Source organism: Microcaecilia unicolor, chromosome 3 (genome assembly GCF_901765095.1).
Source record: "Microcaecilia unicolor chromosome 3, aMicUni1.1, whole genome shotgun sequence".
In the NCBI taxonomy this organism is placed as follows: domain Eukaryota; kingdom Metazoa; phylum Chordata; class Amphibia; order Gymnophiona; family Siphonopidae; genus Microcaecilia; species Microcaecilia unicolor.
Window position 1 is genome coordinate 216,746,210 of NC_044033.1, and position 17,298 is coordinate 216,763,507.

The 17,298-nt window shown below is 45.9% G+C and overlaps 1 protein-coding gene across 2 annotated transcripts in view; it reads left to right on the forward strand.

The window, feature by feature from the left end:
* Positions 1-1,668: 1,668 nt before the first annotated feature.
* Positions 1,669-17,298, forward strand: part of LOC115466310 (carbohydrate sulfotransferase 6-like) — a 135,040-nt gene continuing 119,410 nt past the window's right edge. The window contains exons 1-2 of one of the 2 annotated variants that reach the window (XM_030197482.1): positions 1,669-1,899; positions 8,583-9,923. In XM_030197482.1, coding sequence (XP_030053342.1) covers positions 8,604-9,713 — 1,110 coding nt within the window. In that variant the 5' untranslated portion in view covers positions 1,669-1,899; positions 8,583-8,603 and the 3' untranslated portion in view covers positions 9,714-9,923. Of the gene's footprint in view, positions 1,900-8,582; positions 9,924-17,298 lie in introns of those variants that run through there. The other variant, XR_003941527.1, reaches the window with a different exon arrangement.

Here is a 17,298-nt window from a genome sequence, read left to right on the forward strand (position 1 = left end):
TGAACTTTCTCAGTTACAATTTTTCTTGGAGGGATATCATTGCCTATACCTTAAATCGATCTGATTCACCTCATCAGTTTGAATCAGTATATTGTAGTCAGGAGACGACTCACTGCTTTTTCCTTGATATTTCTTATTTAACCAGCTTCCTCTGGCGTTTCTGAATTGTGTCCCCCCCTCTAATTAGAAACCTAATTATTGTTTATGCTTTTGTAAAAGTTTGTTTTCCTTCAATTGACGTTTTCTCAAAATTAAAAAAAAATAATAAAGGAATTCGTAGCGGTCATAAGGAATTGAAAACAAATCTTAATCTTAAATTCAAAACCAATTCTTGATCGGTAGTGAGAGGGTACTTAGAAATATTAATTACTGCTGATCCTGAGCTACTTGCGATCTGGTTACAAGTCCTTCCGATCCTCTGCCTTGGGTTCTGTGTGAGCCTCATGTCGGTTCTTTGTTGGATCCGCATTTGGGTAATAAAAAATCTTCCAAAAACCAATCTACGAAGGTGTAGATCCATTCCTTCATCCCTACCATATCCCAAGTCTCCTGAAGAGTCTTCAAATGCCATATTCTTTTGTTGATCATTCAATCTATCTTTACATGTCCAAGGATAGATCTTTTTTTGTTGATTAGGTCATGCTCATCATGATTAAATTGCTTCATCTTTCAATGAGATTCAAGAGATGTGGAGATAGATTGTTGCAAATGAGCAAACTGGTTTTTATATTCTTCCAAATTATCTGCCATCATTTACTATGTTACTCTTTGGGGTTCTACATGTAATGTTGCTACTAATTGGGATTCCGGAATCTTGTAACTCTTTAGGATTCCAGAATCTTCAGAACTTTTAGTACAAGAACAGTGCTGGGCAGACTTCTACGGTCTATGCCCTGATCGTGACTGAATAGATATGGATGAGCTGGAGTGTAAATTTTAAGGGGCTTTGGTATTAGCTTCAGAACTTTTAGTACAAGAAGAGTGCTGGGCAGACTTCTACGATCTGTGCCCTGAGAATGGCAAGGACAAATCAAACTTGGGTATACAGTATCACATACCATGTAAAATGAGTTTATCTTGTTGGGCAGACTGGATGGACCGTACAGGTCTCTATCTGCCATCATTTACTATGTTACTCTTTGGGGTTCTACACGGAATGTTGCTACTAATTGGGATTCCAGAATCTTGTAACTCTTTAGGATTCCAGAATCTTCAGAACTTTTAGTACAGGAACAGTGCTAGGCAGACGTCTACGGTCTACGCCTTGATCGTGACTGGATAGGGATGGGCTGGAGTGTAAATTTTACGGGGCTTCGACATTAGCTTCAGAACTTAGTACAAGAAGAATGCTGGGCAGACTTCTATGGTTTGAGCCCTGAGAATGGCAAGGACAAATCAGACTTGGGTATAAAGTATCACATACCGTGTAAAATGAGTTTATCTTGTTGGGCAGATTGGCTGGACTGTTCAGGTCTTTATCTATGGTCATTTACTATGTCTCACCCACCACCCTGAGCTTTTTTTTTTTTTTTTTTTGCCACTCTAGGTACAGGCATAGAGTGGCTGTGCTTAATTCCTTGCCTGAGGGCAGTGTTTAGATTGCATTACTGCTGTCCATGCAGCTCCTCCCTTTCCATCTGAGCTTGTAACTTTGAGATCCACCCTAAAGTGACATTGGAGGGAAAGGTACACTTGTAGCCTACAGGGGCATTCAAGTTTCTAACCTTTACATATCCTCTAGTATCTGGCATTTTCAGTACTCTGAGTATCTGCATTTTTCTGGCATCTTTTCGGATGTTATCAACCCTTGTAGGAGTTAAAGGATATCTTCTGGAATCTCCAGTGCAAACCTGACGGACCCAGGCAACTCATTCTTTCCTCCTAGGGGAAGATTTTGTGGTGAGTGTGCTTTTACCACCTCATTAACAAGTGTTTAATTCTAGAACAAATATGTAGTGTTAAAGCTTTGGCCTGGGACTGTAAAGAGTTGATGTGAGGTAAGGTGGGTGGATTAGAACTCAGATGCAGATGATTAACGGAACCCTTTGACTGACAAATTGATCCCATCCAGAGTCTAAGGAAATTCGCAGGGTGGGGCTGATATTTATTTAGCTAGCAGAGATAGTCAGCTGTTATTTGGATAAATCTATCTAATTATGGGGTGGGGCTGCACAAATAACAGGTCTATCTAAATGGATAGGGCCACTGAATATCGGACTAAGGGGCCTGTTTACTAAGGTGCACCAGTGTTTTTAGCGCGTGCTAAAAATTAGCGTGAACTAACCGTGTAGGCACCCATAGAAATAGTATGGTCGTCTACATGGTTAGCTTGCTAGTGGTTAGTGTGCACTAAAAACGCGAATGAGCCTCTAGTGCGGCTTAGTAAACAGGGCCCTTGAACTAAAAACATAAACCACCCACTTATCTTTATGTGGTGGCTGTGGATATCAATATTGTGACAAAGTCCAAAACACAACAAAAAGCACCGAGAGCCTTCAGAGACGGGACACTTCTTTATTGGTGAAAATTAATGTTCTAATGAGGACCCTTGTTTCAGCGCATAGCGCCTGTGTCAGGGGTCTGTGCTAAACGTACATAACATTGTAAATCAGATAAATAATCATACTAAAAACAACATAAATAAATGGACCTGTCGATATATTGTAATAAAACATATGCTTATAAAAAAGCATTCTCAAAAAATCAACAAACGTCATGCGTTTGTTGGGTGTAATTTACAATACTTATTTATTAGGTATAATAGTTTTTATACGATTATTGATTTTTTGATAATTATTTTTTATAAACATGTTTTATTACAATATATCGACAGGTCCATTTATTTTGTTGTTTGTAGTATTATTATTTATCTGATTTACAATGTTATGTATGTCGGGTCCTCATTGGAACATATCCAGAAGACAACGACAATGACTCAGACTACATCTCCCACCAAAATTTTCCTATGCTTTTCCTGTGTCCCATCCCCATCCCCCACCCCTCCTCCAATGCTTATCTACCCCTTGCTCATACCTCTCCTACTCCCTTCACCCTTCCCCGTCTCTACCTATCTATCTCTTTTATTACTCTGTTATAATTAACTTATATTTTCTCTATCAATACTTTGTAATCCTTATTATTAAGCCGCATTGAACCTGCTTTAAGTGGGAAAGCGCGGGGTACAAATGTAATAATAAATAAATAAAACATTGATTTTCACCAATAAAGAACTGTGTCCCGTCTTTTAAGGCTCATGGTGCTTTTTGTTGGGTTTTGGGTATCAATATTGTCGCCATATAGCCACATATTTTTCATCGGTTCGATTTATTTTGTTAGAGTCTGATCTTAACCATATAAACATTTTGAATCTGAAATGCACACAGAGGGGCATAATCGAACGCGAACACCCATCTCCATGGGTGTCTATCTCCGAGGACGGGTCTGCGAAGGGGCTGGCCAGACCATATTTTCGAAAAGATGGGAGTCCATCTTTTGTTTCGATAATACGGTTTGTGCCGGGCAAATGCATCGCATTTGGGCGGATTTGAGCTGGGCGATGTCGGTTTTCAGTGATAATGGAAACCGAAGGCACCCAGCTCAAAAACTAACAAATCCAAGGCATTTGGTTGTGTGAGGGGCCAGGATTCGTAGTGCACTGGTCCCCGTCACATGCCAGGACACCAAACGGGTACCCTAGGGGGCACTTGTAACAATTAAAAAAAAATTAAAATACCTCCCAAGTCCATAGCTCCCTTACCTTGGGTGCTGAGCCCCCCAAAACCCACTCCCCACAACTCTACACCATTACCATAACACTTATGGCTGAAGGGGGGGGGGCACCTAGATGTGGGTACAGTGGGGTTTGGAGGGCTCTCATTTACTAGCACGTGTAACAGGTAGGGGGGTGAGCTTGGGTCCACCTGCCTGAAGTCCACTGCACCCACTAACAACTGCTCCAGGGACCTGCATACTGCTGTGATGGAGCTAAGTATAACATTTGAGGCTGGCAAAAAAAGTTTTTAAAGTTATTTTTTTTTGGGGGGGGAGGGGGTTAGTGACCACTGGAGGAGTCAGGGGAGGTCATCTCCGATTCCCTCCGGTGGTCATCTGAGCAGTTAGGGCACTTGTTCGTGAAAAAAAAGGGTCCAGAAAAAGTGACCCAAATTCTCACTTCTGGCGCCCTTCTTTTTTCCATTATTGGCCGACAAACACGCTCCAGTCCCGCCTTCACCACACCTCCGACACCCCCCGTCAACTTTGTTCGTTCCCACGACAGACTGCAGTTGGAGGCGCCCAAAATCGGCTTTCGATTATACCAATTTGGGCACCCATGAGAGAAAGGCGCCCATCTCTCGATTTGGGTCGAAATATGGGCGTCTTTCTCTTTTGAAAATAAGCCTGACAATGTACTTGTAACTGGAATAGGTTGTGACTCACTGGGGATTTACAGATTGTGCAATGAAATAGGAAGTTATGGGACTCATTTTCCAAAGAGAAAAGGGTCCAAAAAGTGGCATTTATTTATTTTGTTACATTTGTATCCCACATTTCCCCACCTAATTGTAGGCTCACAAGGTGCAGAAGATCAACCTCGAATTCACCACCAAACCATCTCCTCCTCTTCACCCTATAGCCCACTCCCTCAACCAACCTACCCATGCCGCCTTCTCCTCCTTTTCCTGAGATCACTGAAGAGGAAACCGCCCATCTTCTTTCCTCCTCGAAATGCACCACCTGTTCCTCAGATCCCATCCCCACCAACTTATATCTGTCATATCCTCAACCTCTCTCTCTCCACTGCAACTGTCCCTGACACCTTCAAGCATGCTGTAGTCACACCTCTGCTCAAAAAACCATCACTTGACCCTACCTGTCCCTCCAACTACCGTCCCATTTCCCTCCTACCCTTCCTTTCCAAGATACTTGAACGTGCCATTCACAGCCGTTGCCTCGATTTTCTCTCCTCTCATGCCATCCTCGATCCGCTTCAATCCAGCTTTCGCCCCCTACACTCAGCAGAAACGGCACTATCTAAAGTCTGCAATGACCTGTTCCTTGCCAAATCCAAAGGTCACTACTCCATCCTCATCCTCCTCGACCTATCTGCCGCTTTTGACACTGTCAATCACAATTTACTTCTTGCCACACTGTCCTCTTTTGGGTTCCAGGGCTCTGTCCTCTCCTGGTTCTCCTCTTATCTCTCCCACCGCACCTTCAGAGTACACTCTCATGGCTCTTCCTCCACCCTCATCCCGCTCTCTGTTGGAGTTCCTCAAGGATCTGTACTTGGACCCCTTCTTTTTTCAATCTACACCTCTTCCCTGGGCTCGCAGATCTCATCTCATGGTTTCCAGTACCATCTTTATGCCGATGACACCCAGCCTTACCTCTCCACACCTGACATCACTGCGGAAACCCAGGCCAAAGTATCAGCCTGCTTATCCGACATTACTGCCTGGATGTCCAACTGCCACCTGAAGCTGAACATGGCCAAGACCGAGCTTATTGTCTTCCCACCCAAACCCTCTTCTCCTCTCCCTCCACTCTCTATCTCAGTTGACAACACCCTCATCATCCCCGTCTCATCTGCCCGCAACCTTGGAGTCATCTTCGACTCCTCCCTCTCCTTCTCTGCGCATATCCAGCAGATAGCCAAGACCTGTTGCTTCTTCCTTTACAACATTAGCAAAATTCGCCCCTTCCTCTCTGAGCACACCACCTGAACTCTCATCCACTCTCTCATTACCTCTCGCCTCGACTACTGCAACCTACTCCTCACTGGCCTCCCACTTTGCCACCTATCCCCCCTTCAGTCCGTTCAGAACTCTGCTGCATGTCTTATTTTCCGCCTGGACCGATATACTCACATCTCCTCTCTCCTCAAATCACTTCACTGTCTTCCGATCAGGTACCACGTACAGTTCAAGCTTCTCCTCCTAACCTACAAATGCACTTGATCTGCAGCTCCTCTCTACCCTTATCTCCCCTTACGTTCCTACCTGTAACCTCCGCTCTCAAGACAAATCCCTCCTTTCAGTACCCTTCTCCACCACTGCCAACTCCAGGCTCCGCCCTTTCTGCCTCGCCTCACCCCATGCTTGGAATAATCTCCCTGAGCCCATATGCCAGGCCCCTTCCCTGCCCATCTTCAAATCCCTGCTAAAAGCCCATCTCTTCAATGTTGCCTTTGGCACCTAACCACTATTCAAGAAATCTAGACTACCCCAACTTGTCATTTTCCTTTAGATTGTAAGCTCCTTTGAGCAGGGACTGTCCCTTTTTGTTAAATTGTACAGCGCTGCGTAACCCTAGTAGCGCTATAGAAATGTCAAGAAGTAGGCTCAATGTGGCTTACATAGCTCTGGAGAGGTTGTTACAAACTCCAGTCTGAACAAATACAGAGTGAATGGTACAATTAAATAGATCTGATGTGGTTCGTCCCATGCCGGTTGCAAGGGTGGGATCCTGCTGTGAGGAATTGAGTTCTGGCATAAACTTGCATTTGGATATTTTTCTCACAAAAACACCCACATTGATATTTTCAAAGCCAATTTTTAGACGTTTTTCTATGAAGTCCATCAGAAGTGTGCTGAAATCACAAGGGGGAGGGGTGTTAAGGGGCGGAATCTGGGCGTTCCTAACACTTGGAAGTATTTTTGCCATTTAGGAACAAAACAAAAACGTCCAGCACCATAAGTTGGACATTTTGGTCTAGACCTATTAACGAAAAAGCCACAATATAGAGAAAATGTTTTGCTAAAATAGGGTTAATTTATTTTATTTATTGCATTTGTATCCCACATTTTCCCACCTATTTGCGGGATGGAAATACAATTTGTTCCAGTACGATTATGGGTTACATTGTGAAGAGTTATGGGAAGACAAAGTCAGAACATCATTAGGGAATAGAACAATGGAATGTAACAATGGGGAAATGATAGGGCGATAAACAATAGCAAGAGAACATCATTCTAATATAGGGTTAATCATTCTTACAATTTCTAGAGGTACAGTTCAGCTCTGACCTTGTAAGTAGAACTGAATGTTCTTAGATATGCTAACAGTCTAGAACTGTAATATGTTGAAAATGTACACACAGACACTGTTTGTGAAGCTGCACCTAGACCTTGTAAAAGAAAAAAAAAAACATATAAGAGCAGAGGGGAGCAATTTTAGGTCAGACAAACCTCCTGACTGATGTTGGATTTCTTTGTCTCGTCTTGCAAGAATAAATATTTTTGATACTTTGAGATTCGTGAGTATATTGGTTAAAATTCTTTTAACACACAAAAAAGTGCCCTAAATGCACCGCTGCAGGAGTAAATGAATGACACCCCCTTGTACCAATAAGTACATCTATTTGTTGAGTATAATCACTATGTTTGTACGTAAGTATTTGTCCTATTGTTTTGCCATGCCGCTAGGCATTTAAAGGACGTTCTTGCAAAGAGGGGTGAACTTGTAAAATCTCCCAGTATTCGTGAATTAAGGCAGTAAACTTTGAACTGCCTGTCAAGTATGGTAACACTGCCACTACTCTGTTTTCAGTGTCCTTATTAGAGTACTGTAAAAGCAAATCTCATTGAGCAAACTTAGCTCTAAGATAAGCTTTCCTATTAATCTTTGGAGGATATCCCCTAGCAAGAAACCTGTGATGTAATTCTTCTTATGATGTTCAAATTCAAAATCGCTGACCCCCCCCCCCCCCCACCCTGCAAAGATGTATTTGAAACAGTACATACCAGCCTCTATGACAGCTTCAGACGTTATGGCCAGTCCTATTAAAGCAGCAAGCAGGTCCCTGGAGTAGCCTAGAGGTTGAAGCAGTGCACTGAGAAAGGGACCCAGGCCCACTCTAACTGTTACACTTGTGGTGGAAAGTTTCAGCCCCCCTCCATAACCTACTGTATCCACATATAGGTGACACCTGCAGTCATAAGGGCTATTGTAGTGGTGTATAGTTGGGTATAGTAGGTTTTTTGTGGGTTTTGGAGGGCTCATCCAAGAAGACAGGAGGAGCCTCCACGGAAAGTCAAAGCAAAACAGCAAAAGTAGAGGCTGACAAATGCGCAAACCAATAGGGAGATAATATCAAAAACCAGTTTATTCAGAATATTCATATCAAGGAGGGCTCACCACACAATATAAAGGGGGTAATGGTGAGATGTATACCTGGGACCTTTTATGTGAAATCCACTGCAGCGCCCCCTGGGGTGCTCCACTGCTCTGCCGGGATGTCTGTGTGGCCAGTCTACTAGGAAAGCTGGCTCCTCCTACATCCCAATGGCTTGATTTTGTGCGTTTTTCACTTGGACGTTTTTATTTCAAAAACGGTACAAAAAGATAGATGCACTAAGCAAAACATCGTCTAGGATATGGCCATTAAAAAAACCCAGTCATTTTCACTACTCAATTTTTGGACGTTTCAGCAAAATATCCAAAGTTGGATTTAGACGTCCTATCAAAAATGCCCCTTCACGCCTACCTTCTGATCAACCAAATAGTTCTTTAATTATGGTGGACACTGGCCTATTGTGACCTTGTTTGCTACTGGAACTCAGACTTTTCTCTTTCTATTCCAGCTTGCTCTGGCCATATCGAGAATGTGGCTCAGGAGGAAACAGCTGAAGATCTTTCTCCTCATCTCAGCGTCTGGTTTGATCCTCTTTTTTGCCTTCAGGGATTCCACTAAATCCCACCCAGTTTTTGCCAAAACCCAACTTCTCATTCTGTCCACCTGGAGATCAGGGTCTACCTTTTTTGGCGAGCTCTTCAACTGTAGTCCCGAAGTCTTTTACCTGATGGAGCCTACCAGGCATGTGTGGGCTTCTCTGTCTAAGCAGCCGTTCAGGCTCCTTCAAATACCCATGAGGAACCTGCTCAGATCCATCTTTCAGTGTGACATGTCAGCTTTAGAACCCTACTTAAACAAAAATCCGTCCATTTCAGACTTGTTCATGTGGTATAAGAACCGAGCTCTCTGCTCCCTACCTGTCTGTTCTGCCTTTGGGCCCTTTGACATCAATGAAGAGAAACGCTGCAGGCTAGAATGCCAAAATTCTGATTTCAAATTGATAGAGGAGACCTGTAAGTCCTACAAACACATAGTGATCAAAGTTGTCCGTTTCCAGGATCTTAAAGCCCTGTACAGCCTTCTCCAAGACCCATCTTTAAACCTCAAGATCATCCACCTGGTGCGAGACCCCAGGGCTGTCCTCAACTCCCGCGAGCATGTTAATGGCCTTGAACTGGATGATATGATCGTAAGTGAATCCCAGAATGCTAATCTGGGTATGGTGATGAGCAGAGTATGCCGCAGCCAAGCTAATATTTATCAGACTGCAATGCAGAACCCACCGCCATTCCTGAAGGACCGTTATCTCCTGGTACGCTATGAAGATCTGGCACAGGACCTTCTACCTCAGATCTCCAAGTGGTATGCATTTGCTGGGATTAGGGTGTCCCCTGAGCTGGAGTCTTTCATCAACAACTTGACCAGAGTAAAAAAATTGGCTGGTGCGTGGAGAACCAAGCTTTCCTTTTCCAAGGTCCAGGAGGTGCAAAGGCTGTGCAAAACCACCATGGAATTGTTTGGCTACCGGTTTCTGGAGTCGGAGCAGCAGCAGAAGGATTTGGCTACAAATGTAGTATTACCAATGCCACACCAGTACGAGTCAGAGAGCAGCGACATACCACATCCGCAAAGGCATTAGCTGAAGTGAGCTATAGAGCAGAGACAAACAGACATACAAACACATACAGAGCTGTGCATGCCATGATAACATCAAGACTGGACTACTGTAATGCACTCTACACTGGTCTGAATACAGATTGATTCAGCATGCTACAGCAAGACTAATAGAAGGTTGCAAGCGACATGATATCACACTATTTTTGCCAAAACTTCACTGGCTACCAGTACAATATGGGGCTAATTTAAAACTCTATGTCTGATCTTCAAGGCCCTTAAAGGAAATGGCCGAGAGTACGTGAAGAACAGGATGATCCTCACTCCAAGGACACTAAGGTCCTCCCAAGGAGTATCCCTAACCACACCCTCTCTAAAAGACATTACACAATGTGATACCCACAAGCGAGCCTTCTCTGGAGTAGCCCCGACCCCACTCTGGAATGCACTGCCTGAAAGGCTCCGCTTAACACAAGACTATCTCTACTTCAGGAAGCAAGTGAAAGCTTGGCTCTTCAGCTAGGCCTTTAATGGAAGAAATAACTAACCTGTTAGTCTCAAATACACAAGGAGTGACACAGGCTGCACATACTGAAGGACATGTTTATCCAATCCTACCATAGCCAAGATAATATTTAACCATCTCTCTGACCTCATGTGCAACTTTCTTTAAATTAGCCACCTTACTTTCTAACTGTTCTTACTCTCTTACCTATCTATATGTTCCATTTTTGTTTATACCCTACACTGTCTATTAAAATGTTGTATTACGTATTGTGTTGACATTGTAAGTAGTATACTATGAGGCATATTTTCAAAGCACTTAGCCTCCCAAAGTTCCATAGAAACCTATGGAACTTAGCCTCCCAAAGTGCTTTGAAAATATGCCTCTATGCCATACTTTGTATTGTTATTTGAATATTTTTACTGCTGTAATTGTCTATTGCTTATGTTTGATTTATTCTTACTGTACACTGCCTTGAGTGAATTCCTTCAAAAAGGCAGTAAATAAATCCTAATAAATAAATGGGAGAGGGGGGCATTGTCCCCTCTAAGCTGAGCGAGTGTCCTCTAATTCCATTGCTACCAGTAGGGGGCAGGCCTAAATAATTTAAAGAACTGACTCCACACCAAGGGTACTATGAAGGGTGCTCTTTTATTTATAATAGCAGCAGCATGGAAATACAAGTGTTATGAAACAGCAGTGACTTTATCGTGAGAACCACACAAAGCAAAGGCACACCCCCCTAAGGCTGTTAATGCAGCCTGTCACGCTTCACAAAGGTACATGGCAAAACATATGACCTCGGATGATGCGGATGTCCAGGAGATAACAACGTTCACCAGTCAGGTCAACAGATGCAGATGACACTTCAGACAGAATCCAACAGCAACCACCCGATCTTAGTTTGCAGCCTCTCTTATAGTGAAAAGAGACCAACTGCAGCTGGGTGATGATGTGTATACCTGTTCTTGCTGTCAACCAGGGGCATAGCTAGGTGGGGCCATGGGCCCCCACAGATTTAGCCCTGGTCCCTCTACTTTCGACCCCCCCTGCTTTCGAACCCCCATCCCGCCGCCGCCAACCCTCCCCCTGCCGCCACCAGGTACCTTTGCTGGCGGGCGTTTGGGACCCCCGCCAGTCTTAGTCTTCTTCAGCACTGGTCTCCGGCGTGTTCGCTGATCTGTGCTGTGAATCTCGAGTAACGTCCTGCACGCACATCCTGCACGTTCCATGCAGGATGTGCATGCAGGACGTCAGTCAGGACTCACAGCACAGATCAGTGAATGCACCGGAGACCGGGCTGAAGAAGACTAAGGCTGGCTGGGGTTGGGGACCCCGCCAGCAAAGGTACCTGGCGGCGGCAGGGGAGGGGCGGCGGCTGGGGGAGGCATGCTAATATTTGCCCCCCCCCATCTTGGGCTCCGGAACCCCCTCCCGCCGAGGTCTGCCTACGCCCCTGCTGTCAACGCACAATACTGTCCCACTGGTACCACATCGAAGAGGACTTTAACCACAAGGTCAGTGCTGCAGGTCAACAAGACATGCCACCAAGTCCGGAACGATAGGTTTGGAACCTCCCAAGGCTGCTTCAGAGAACCAAAACGTAACATCCCATTCAGAACGGAGCTATTCTTGGCAGAGAATGACCTATTCATAGGACTCTGCTTCGCCAGCCATTATGTTGGCTCAGTTAGCAAGGGAATTTCCAGCAGTCCTTGGGGATTTAATACTGCAAGGCCTCGAGCAACAGGCTTTAGCAAGGAAAGATAAAATTGGCCAAAGTCTGCAATTCTAAAGTTCAGGTTTAGAAGTTGAACAGTATCATATACCATGTAGCGCAAAACATACTACTTACATGTAGGGCCGTTTTATCCCCATACTGCCAGCATCGGTTTAGAGTAGAGTGGGGAAAGGAGTTTTATGGGTGGTTCAGAGCAGTGGTGATCCTTGGTCGGCTGCCACCCAGGGCAGACCGCCGCTGCACACCCCCCCCCCCCCCCGGGTGCATTCTTACCTGCTGGGAGCAGCCACGTGGCTGTCGATTCCCTGCTCCCTCTGATCCGGAACAGGAATGTTCCGGGGCAGAGGGAGCAGGGAACCAGTGGAGCCGACAGCTGCGCGGCTGCTTTTTGCACCCCTCCAGCGTTGTGCACCCGGGGCGGACTGCCCCCCACCGCCCCACCCTCAGTACGCCACTGGTTCAGAGACAGGGGGAGCTGCTGGGCCACAGGTGGGGGACAGGGTGACACGGGAGTGAGGTGGCCACCACTGAAGTGTTTTAGGGTGGCCCTGAGTCAGGATTGGGTGGACCTGTGCCCCCCCCCCCCCCCAGGCCCACCCGTATCTACACTACTGAGTGGCACTATCTACTAGTAATGGAATGGTCTTCGGCAGAGTCATGGTGCAGCCAGAAGTTACCCCAGTGCCACCAATATTCAGTGGCAGTACCTATATGACCAGGGGCACACTGACCATACAAGCAACAGAGCAGTGCCCAAGGGCCCAGAGGATCTCTATCCCTCCCCCCCCCCCCCATACACACACTATAGCCCTCCTGAGCCCCAGTGGGCCCTCTCCAGTCCTACTGCTACTCTGCCCAACATCGCCGTGTTTTCAAAATGGCTGCCGAGACTTTCTGCAGGACCTGCGAGACTACTGTCGGAAGTCTTGGCAGCCATTTTGAAATAGCGATAGCGGGCAGGAAAGAGTAGGGTTCTTTACTGCACCCGCATAGGCCACTAGACCACCAGGGCACTTCAAGGTAGGACCGGGGAGGGACCACTGAGGCTTGGGGGTTTGTAGTGTGCGGGAGAGGGCTGCAGTATGTGAGAGGGGCGGCAGCAGCGATGATGAGGCAGCGGGCAACGCAGCAGGCGGGGGGGGGGGGGGGGCGCACAGATCACCGTCAGTCTGCCCCTGTATATATCCTGAAAACCCAACGGGCTGGGGTGCCTCCAGGACCAGGTTTCGGAACCACAGCTCTAACTGGTTAAGGCAGCACTTACCCTGGGATTCTATATATCGCGCCAAGATTTCCACGCAGAAATTGAAGCATATTCAATAACAATGTGCACGTTATGTTTGTTGCTATGTGATCCACCTAGTTGTAGGTGGAATAAAATTTTTTTAAATAAATAAATAAATCTAATTGATTAACAAGCGAATCAGTGCCGATAACTGGATGTTAACAACCAATTATCAGCACTAATTGGCATTAATTACAATTTATGGGCACTACTTTCTACAAGTATTCTGTAACATGGTGTGCGGAAATTCTAAGTCGCAAGTGCGTATGGTGATAGGCAGGCTGTGAGCATTTCGAAAATCTGTGCGCATTGTTATAGAATACGCCCGCTCCACACATAATTTAGGCATCGGGATGTACATCAGGTTTTACTTGGCGTAATTGGCCACAACTAAATTTAGCCACATGAACCGACTTACGCAAATTTCATTTTGACGCTGAGCTTTTAGGTATGATATATAGAATCTAGTCCAAACAGGAGGTGGTAAATGATCCCGGGTTAATTTTTTTTTTTTTGCAGGTTTCGCATGCTAATGGGAACATTAGTGCAGGACCTGCAAAAAAGTGAAAAAAAAAAAAAAAAACCATACAACTGCCCTGATGAATCTAGGCTTGTTATGTTGGAAATTTCAGCTGTGTTCAGTGGTGGCTCATAAAGCAAATGGAATGTTAAGAATTATTAGGAAAGGAATGGAAAACAAAAAGGAGAATATTATAATGCCTTTGTATCGCTCCTTGCTGCGACAGCATCTTGAATACTGTGTGCAAATGCTGATCACCGAATCTTAAAAAAGATATCGCAGAATTAGAAAAGATACAGAGAAAGGCGATGAAAATGATAAAGGGGATGGGACGACTTCCTTATGAGAAAAGGCTAAAGCGGCTAGGGCTCTTCAGCTTAGAGAAGAGACGGCTGAGGGGAGATATGATAAGTAGAGTGAAACGAGAAGGCGTGAATCGCTGGTTTACTGTTTCCAAAAATACTAGGACTAGGGGGCAGGGCGTAGCCACGGGGGGCCACGGCCCCTGCAAATTTCATCTGGGCCCCTGGTTGGACCCTTGGCCGAAGCCTTCTTCAGCGCCGGTCTCCGGCGCAGCCGCGGTCACTGCCCTGCTCTTCTTTCTTCTTGCTCCTCCTGTGCACACTGACGCTCATTCTCAGTTCCATGTAAAGGAGCGTCAGCATGCACAGGAGGAGCAAGAAGAAGAAAGAAGAGCACGCAGGGCAGTGAACGCGGCTGCGCCGGAGACCGGCGCTGAAGGCTTCAGCTGGAGGGGGTTGGGGACCCCCACCAGCAAAGGTATTTGTGAGGCGGGCGGGCAAGGCAGTGGGGGCGGGGTAGCACTCAAAATGTGCCTCCAACCTCGGGCTCTGGCCCCCTTCCACCGTAAGGTCTGGATACGCCCCTGCTACTAAGTAGTAAATTTAAAACAAACCGGAGAAAATATTTCTTCACTCAGTGTGTAATTAAACTCTGGAATTTGTTGCCAGAGATTGTGGGAAAAGCAGTTAGCATAGCAGGGTTTTAAAAAGGTTTGGAGAATTTCCTAAAAGAAAAGTCTATAAACCATTATTAAAATGGGCTTGGGAAAATCCACTGTTTTTTTCTAGGATAAGCAGCATAAAATCTATTTTACTGTTCTGAGATCTTGCTAGGTACTTGTGACCACTGTTGGAAAGAGGATACTGGGCTTGATGGACCTTCAGTCTGTCCCAGTATGGCAATGAGTATGTTCTTATAATCCCAGATTTTACTACACCTTTGTCAAAGGGCTCCTTTAACCGCCGGACACCAAGATCTGGCAAAGTAAAAATTTGCTCCCATTGAGCACCTAAGGGAAAACACTGAGGGCAAGATGCACTAAACTAAACGAGCCTTTAACGACCCTTTAACGAACAAGTTTTTAACCCTGGCATGTATTAAAGCCCAATTTCCGACGACGGTAGCAGCAAACGAAAACGGAATGCAGATGAGCAAATTGTGTAGAAACCCTATTGAAATGAGATGCATCAAAGTTTACCGCTTGCCCTAACGCTGGAAAACTCTGGGAAAGCTAACGAGAGGTCTGTACCTCTCGTTAGGGCTGCCCGGCTTAAAAAAGTAAAATGTAAAAAAAAAAACAAATCGCGGGGGTACAAAAACACTCGTCAGGAGCGTCCTTTATGGACGGCCTTGCCCCTCCCCTCCCGAGGTCGCTGCTGCTCCCTGCTCCCCCCTGCATTAAAAAATCTAAACTTTAGGCAGCCCCGGCCCCCCTCCCTTCCTCTCTGTCTCCTGAGCTCCACATCCCGCCATCCTCCACCTCCGCCGCCCCCCCTGAGGTTGTCGCTGCTGCTCCCCCCCCTCCACCGGGCTTCCCCTCCGTCTTACCGGGCCCTCACAGCGCCTCTCACCTCTGTGTGAAGGCGCTGCACAGCACGGGGAAGAACAGCTGATCGCATCGCATCTTCGGACGTCCCTCCGTTCCTCCTGGTCCCGCCCTCGTCTGACGGGGCGGGGGGGGGGGGGGGCAAGGCCGTCCATAAAGGACGCTCCTGACAATCGTTTTTCTCCCCCCGCGATTTTTTTTTTTTTACATTTTATGTCAGACGAGGGCGGGACCAGGAGGAACAGAGGGACGTCCGAAGATGCAATGCACAGCACGGGGAAGAACAGCTGATTGCTGTGAGGGCCCGTTAAGACGGAGGGGGGCCCGGTGGAGGGGGGAAGCGGCAGTGACGACCTCAGGGGGGGCGGCGGGGGCGGGACGGGAGGCGGAGCTGAGGAGAAAGAGAGGAAGAAAGGAAGGGAAGGGGCCCGGGGCTGCCTAAAGTTTCGATTTTTTAATGCAGGGGGGAGCAGGGAGCAGTTGCGACCTCGGGTGGGGCGGGGGGGGGGGGGGGGGGCAAGGCCATCCATAAAGGACGTGTTTGTTTTTTTTACGTCTGTGGCATGCGCAGAGCAGCCAGCATAACGCTTGGCTGCTCTGCACATGCTTTACGGGCAGATTACCAACGGTTTTAATGAAGGGTTAGTGAATGCAAGTGAGCTGCAATGAGCAGCTCATTTGCATTCCCTTTCCTTCGTGCATAGCCGTTCCGTACCGATTCGTTATGGAATTCGGTACGGAACGGAGGACTTTTGTACATCTTGCCCTTAAAGAGGCAGCAAGAATAGGTCAAGGGAATGAAGTGTTAAGCCTGTAATTCTATATATGGTGTGTGCAGTTTAATTGATTAATGAGCCAATTAGCATACAGAATTGGGCACTAATTGGTAGTCATTAAGATTTGCAGGCACATCTTTAGGCACTGGGGCCATGTTTCGCCCCGACGGCGTCTTCAAGAGACCAGACTGATACAAAAAATAAAATCAGACAAATTCCTTAAGATTTGCAATATGTTATTACTGTTGCAAATAAGTTTAGCCAGGGGTGGAGATATTATGATGTATTTAAAAAGAAAGGAACAACGTTTAATGTTCTCATGGGATACAGTGGTCCCCTCAGGGATTAAACAAGGAGCTAGAATGGTTAATCCCATAATCAACTTTGCTCCATGTGAATTAAATTAAATACATGACAGATGTGATCGACCTACCAACTAGAAACACATCTGAATCAACACGAACGTACCTAAATCTGCACTACCCAAGCTGCAAAGGACTCAAATACAAATCAACTTACGCATCCAGTTTCTCCTACATAAGCACACAACTGTGGAACGCATTACCAAAAGCCTTGAAAACTACGAACGACCACCTTAAGTTCCGGAAAACGCTAAAAACTAACCTGTTTAAAAAGGCATAACCTACCGATCCAACATAAATGCCTGATCTCTGCAACACAACAAAACGAAAGAACGTAATGGACATAACACAACTCTTCCGTTGTACGATTCCCTAGTGTGGCTGTGCCACGTGAACTTTATCTTACCACAATATCACTTTGTATTTGTTTACACCGGAGTCTGCAAACGCCTCTCCGGTACTATGTAAGCCACATTGAGCCTACAAATAGGTGGGAAAATGTGGGACATAAATGTAACAAATAAAATAAATAAATAAATCAGGCGGGACATTTAAATCAGTAAGGCGCATGC